The sequence below is a fragment of the Antechinus flavipes genome, chromosome 2 (assembly GCF_016432865.1).
Source record: "Antechinus flavipes isolate AdamAnt ecotype Samford, QLD, Australia chromosome 2, AdamAnt_v2, whole genome shotgun sequence".
Taxonomy (NCBI): Eukaryota; Metazoa; Chordata; class Mammalia; order Dasyuromorphia; family Dasyuridae; genus Antechinus; species Antechinus flavipes.
Window position 1 is genome coordinate 646,710,480 of NC_067399.1, and position 6,185 is coordinate 646,716,664.

The 6,185-nt window shown below is 33.7% G+C and overlaps 1 protein-coding gene across 1 annotated transcript; it reads right to left on the minus strand.

Moving 5' to 3' along the window:
• Positions 1-285: 285 nt before the first annotated feature.
• On the minus strand, positions 286-1,215 carry LOC127547191 (olfactory receptor 13A1-like). Its single transcript, XM_051974004.1, has one exon. The coding sequence runs from the start codon at positions 1,213-1,215 to the stop codon at positions 286-288; it is 930 nt and encodes a 309-aa protein (XP_051829964.1).
• Positions 1,216-6,185: the final 4,970 nt, after the last annotated feature.

Sequence of the window (6,185 nt, forward strand, 5' to 3'; positions counted from 1 at the left end):
CCTTAGACTGCTCTTTTATATATTCTGGGCAAGTTTCATGACTTGAGCAGCATTTCTCTCTCTTAGACTTTACAATTTCTGAAAGACCAAAAGGAACACAAAACATCCACCTTGTGATTCTGGCCACAAGAATAATATCACTCATGCACTAGAATCTGACATTATGTAGTAAGAAATATTTGCAATATATTATAAATTTAATTAACATCTTAGAACTTTCCATGACTACTCCAAGAATCTACTTTTCCAATTTAATCCATTCCAGAAAACTACATTTCTAAGCCTTCATTTCCTAAATAGAAGCACTTTTCTCAAGGCTTCCCTGACATCCTTGTTCCTCAAAGTGTAGATGAGAGGATTTAAGGTGGGGCTAACTGCTGTGTACAACACAGCCACCAATTTCCCACTTTCAGGAGAATAGCTAGAGATAGGACTGATATAGGCATAAAACACAGTGCAATAATACATGGTGACCACAATCAGGTGAGAGGAACAGGTAGAGAATGCTCTCTTTTTCCCTTCTCTGGTCTGGATTTTCAGAATGCTGGAGATGATGAAGCAATAAGACACAATTGTCGGCACAAAATTCAGAAATGAGAAGAAGACATCAGTAAAGACTGTCACAATGTTGTTCAGATATGTTGAGGTGCAAGAAAGAAGCAATACAGGGGGGATTTCACAGAAGAATTGATCAATGACATTGGGGCCACAGAAAGATAATCGAAATATAAGCCCAGTATTGATGGAAATGTTAAGTCCAGTTATGCTCCATACCCCAAATGCCAGAAGGACACAAATCTTCTTACTCATCATGGTGCTGTAGTGTAAAGGGTGGCATATAGCCACATACCTGTCATAAGCCATAACTGTGAAAAGCAAGAGTTCACCACATACAGACCAAGAGAGGAACCATACTTGGGCCATGCATCCACCATAAGAGATGGTCTTCTTTCCTGAAAACAGGTTTTCCAACACCTTAGGAAGAACAGAGGTTGTGCACATGATGTCTAATATAGACAAGTTGACAAGGAAAAAATACATAGGGGTGTGAAGAGTAGAACTCCTAGTGACCAACACAATGATCATGGTATTCCCAGTGAGGGCAGCTGTATATAAGGAAAAGAAAGTGCCAAAGAGCAAAATCCTTAGTGGAAAGGTATCTGAGAAGCCTTGAAGGATGAACTCAGTCACCTGTGTCCAGTTATTCAACAACATCCTGTTTAGTGTGTATTTTTCCTACTTGGTCTCTTGTTTTCTTCTACTGGAAGCTGAAATAGTCACCAAATTATCTGCTTCTCTCTCCCCAGTTGCTGAATTTTATGAAAAAATATTTTAAAAAAAATTCAATCCATGGATAATACATATAAGCCATGTGATCTCATAATTTAAAAATATAAATATGAAGTATGAATCAGTGAATAAAAATATAATTAAATTTATATAAAACTTATAAATGAGCTAATAGAGCCTGTATTCTCTTCAAATAGCAAACAGCCAGTCACTGAGTCAGAATGTGACATCTGAGAACAATGCTTTTTCCTACTAGACAACAATTATTTTCCTTCTTGATATGCACAACTGAAATATACATTCATTCCATGTGTATTAATAGCCTGATTTTATGCAAGGACAAGACAACAATTTATTATTTATTTGAATCTTGGTTAGAAGGCCAGTTGAGCAAGGCATTTGTGTCACCTTGGAAATTCATTTAATTTCTCTGGGCTTAAATTTCCCCAATTATAAAAAAGGAGGGGTTCCGAAATTTTGATTTGGTATGATTCTGTGAACCTGTGATTTTCAATATTTTAGTCAGGCAATTGCCTCAGACTATAGATCGCAGAGTAGCTATTGATGTACATTTTTAGAGGAATTTTGTTTCCTTGCATATTCTCTAATCCAATAAAATCTCAAATTCAATACTTTCCTTGGCCCAAATATTAGAAATCAATAAAACCAACCAAACTTGTGTTGAATAAATTTACATTGCAATAAATTAACTTCAGTTTATAAATGTTATCACTTTTCCTTCTTTTTTTAAATAACTTTTTATTGACAGAACCCATGCCAAGGTAATTTTTTACAACATTATCCCTTGCACTCACTTCTGTTCCGATTTTTCCCCTTCCTCCCTTCACTTCCTCCCCCAGATGGCAAGCAATCCTATAATGTTATCACTTTTCAAAACCTGTCCTTCTGTCTACATCAGGAGTCTTTGTCTATTCACTTATTTTCATTCTCTTGCCAAAATATTTCTGAAGAAATTGAGAAAGCTAAATTTTCAGAGATGCCAGGAGTCACTTAATCCCCATATATCTTAATCCTTTATCTGTTAAATGAGGTAATTGGATTCAATGGTCTCTAAAGTCACTTGCAGTTCCAAATCCATTGCTCTATTACTTTATGACTTTCTAAAATTGTTCATATTTCCAGTCTCCCAAATGAACATGAGATCTAGGGAATTAAAAATTCCAAAAGATTTACATTTAACTAATTAGAAAAATATAGTAGAAATAGCTTATTAGACAAATATTCTCTACATCATAGAGAAAACAAATGGAACTTTAAATAAATACTTTCCTCCATCTAAAAATGAGAAAAATAATCTAAGCCTCCATTTTTCTCAGGGAAAGGACACTGAAAGGAGCCTGTCTCTCATGAAAGAGATGTGTGGGAGTACTAGAAAAAATAATAGATACATTGCAAACACATTGTCTTTTTACATTGTCAGGATGGAAAGATCAATGTGGAGAAATGTAAATGCTTCAGCTGTGAAAAAAGTGGAATAAGTGTTATGAAAGACAAAGGGCTTCAATAAAATCTTTTAAACATTTCAACCCAACAAAATTTCATGTGTATACACACATATATATATATGTATATATGCATATGTATATATATATATTTCACTTTTATTAATTCATTTTTTTCTTATTTCAGCATATAACATTCACATAGTACTTTATCTATTAACGAACTTTTCCCTCCCCCACTTGCTTACATACCCATGTACATGTGTATATATATCCATATTTATAAAGAGAGAGGGGAGGAAGAGAAAGAGGGAGAGAGATAGTCTATATATATATATATATATATATATATATATATATATATATATATATAATATTATATTATATAGTCAATACATATATACATACCCATATAGTGTATTGTGAAATTTTCTGAAAAAAAAATTAATACTTTAAAAATCTATTTTCTCTTTCACTTTTTCAGACCACTCAGATATTATTTCTTCTCTTATAATTACTATATTACCATTGTCAAGACAGTTCCAGTTTCTGGAAGGATTTAGGACTCCCTTTATTTGTAAAGATTTTGGCTTGATCCATTACTCAAACCTATACCCATATATCCTACCTTACCTAGGCATCCTCTGGGTCATTTTAGCTTTGCTATAGGAAGCCTAGTATAATTAACCTTACGTTCTTATTTTTTAACAAGCATTTTAATTTATCCATTCCCCCCCCCACACATCTTTTTGGCTTTTAGCTTAGGTGTGTGAATGCTCTAGTTAAATGTCTGCAGGGTTTAGATTTAAAATCCCTGAGTATGAGTTAGTGGCTAATACTTAAGAGCCATGTGATCATGGTGTCTCTTAGCCTGGTTTGTAAAATGTCTGGGGAAGAGGTTGTTGTTCTTAATGTCCTCTAAAGTCTTTTCCAGAACAAATTATGATCCTGTGCAAATGTGAAGGATGGGAAGGATATGATTATACTAACCTCAGAACATCTTTGTTATTTTTTGTTATATTTGTTATTATTATCAATATGACAAACATGGTGGAAAAATCCATCCTGTATTTAGAGTGAAAAAATAAGATTTCAAATATTAGCTGGGCTATTGACTGTTTAACTTTGAATAAGCCATCCAGCCTCTCTAATCCACTTAAAAACAGAAAGATGATTTACTTTTCTTGAACCTTGTAATAGCTATTTATTTCAAGAAGCAGTCATTTTTCTTGTCCCAAAAGTCTACGTCTAAATCTCCTAAGACATTCTGTTAACCTAACACTGAACTACTAAAGTTCCTTTTATTATGCTTTTTAATAAAATTTTAATAAAATTGTGAAAATATTTTCACATTTTCCAAGTAACTCTCATTATCCTGGCTTAGTCACTGGCATAATGTGTGTCCCAGCTCACAATTGAGCACAAAAAGACCTGGAAGAAACTTCAGAAATCTTCTAGTTATAACCTCTCATTCAAAAGCAAAGATGAGACCCAGTGGTATTTCAGTGACAAGATCAAATAGGAAGTATATAAAGAGACATGATTTTCCCCTATGTCTTTAGACCTTAGGTAGAGTATTTTTTCATTTTTATTAATTCATTTTTTCTTATTTCAACATGTAACATTCACATAGTATTTTCTTTATCTGTTAACAAACTTTCCCTCTCCACTTGCTTCTGAATTACATTTGACCAGTGTGTTCTTTTCTCAGGTTCTTACAGGTGATAATAACCTGATAGCAAGAATACCACTGGATACTCTTCTTAAATTCTGATTTACTCACAAACATTTCAAACTTATGCACTTATTTATTTTAATTTTAGCATTTACATACTCTGAGCTGGATTATTGGCTATATCTAATACTTTATGAGTAAGGTACCTGAGCTATTTTGTCTTCTCCATTTCTTCCATCATTTCTCTGCAGTTCCATCATTTTTCTTTGCTGTCGGCCCTTACTCAAAATAAGTTTGTCTCTTGATTTTCTGCATTCAACATCTTTTACTCAACTTTTCATTTGTCAAAAATTATTATTGAAAGAAACAATTATAATGCTTTGCCTATCAATCAATGCATTTGCATTTGAATCTGCAATTCTCATCTACTTCAGCATACATTTGGTCACAAAGACATGCTAAATTTATGTCAACTATATAATCTTTCATGTGGTCATGGAACATTAACTTAAAAAACTGCAACCTAGAATTAAAAGAAGAATATCATCATATATATAAAAGAAGAATATTATTCTGACAAGTCCTTAAAATTTTGAACATGCCAATTAAGAGACTTAAAAACAAAACATCTCTAGAGAATTACAGATAATTATCACTATTGGGCTGTATTCAACTAAAGATTAATGAGGTTATTTGTGCAGTGGAGGCAGGATATTTACCTCCAAAGCTTTTAGAAATGACCTTTCCTTTTCCATCAGTTTTGGCATCTAGAGATATACCTCTCTATTTAACCTTGTCTTTTTCAATTTCAGCATAGCAACTGACCAATGATTTTGGCTTTTTGCATTACATATTTAGATATTGCAACTTGGTAACTAGGTAAAACATAAGTTCCATGAGGAAAGGGATTATGTCTGAATTGTATTCTTTTTCCTCCTATTATGTAGCATGTGTATTTAATGGTTACTATGCCCTGATAAGCTCCAAATTGTGCCTGTTCTACACCAGTGACCACTAGTCTAGTAGAGGAAAAAAGACCCATAATGAAGATTAGTTTAGATGTCTACAAAGTACAAAAACAGGGATAAGAAAAGCTTAGTGTTTGGACAGCAAAAAGTAAACCCATTTGGACTCCAATGTAGTATCAGCAAGCCAAACTCAGAAGCAAGGGAAAAAAATGCTTGACAAAGGTCATGATGAGATATCTCTGAAGGTCATTATAGGAGTTGTACAATTGAACAGCCCTTGAGAACACAGTGAAGGAATGAACACAAAATCTAAAACTGGGAAGGTCCTGGAGGCCTGTAGAAAGACTGAGCCTCTTGATAGAGTTCATTACTAAAGCATCCATATATCTCTTTGAAGGAAGAACCATATTAATTGGTCATCATATTTAGGAGCTTACAGGTCCAGTCCTGGCTATTCAGTCTGACTTAAGTCTGATTTAAGCATATCCCACCCTCAGTCTTTATATTAAAGCTGATGAAATAAATAAATCAAGAGAAATGCCCAATGCCATGAGGAAATTCCTTGATTTGAGAGACATCTGTGGCATAAACCTTGAAAAGGAATGCTACCTCATAATAATTTCAGATAAAACTGTTAAGAAAAAAATGAGGTATGCTACCCTCAACATTACAAAAGTATTTTAACATGTTGGTCCTTTTCCTTCCTTTAAGAATCCCTTCCTATGCAGAGCCAGTAATGGCACTGTTGGGTCAAACAGTATGCACAGTTTTATGGCCCTAGGGGCATAA

What these genes read in the sequence shown, in the direction of transcription:
- LOC127547191 (XM_051974004.1), bottom strand. Translation starts at nt 1,215, where the DNA reads ATGTTGTTGAATAACTGGACACAGGTGACTGAGTTCATCCTTCAAGGC.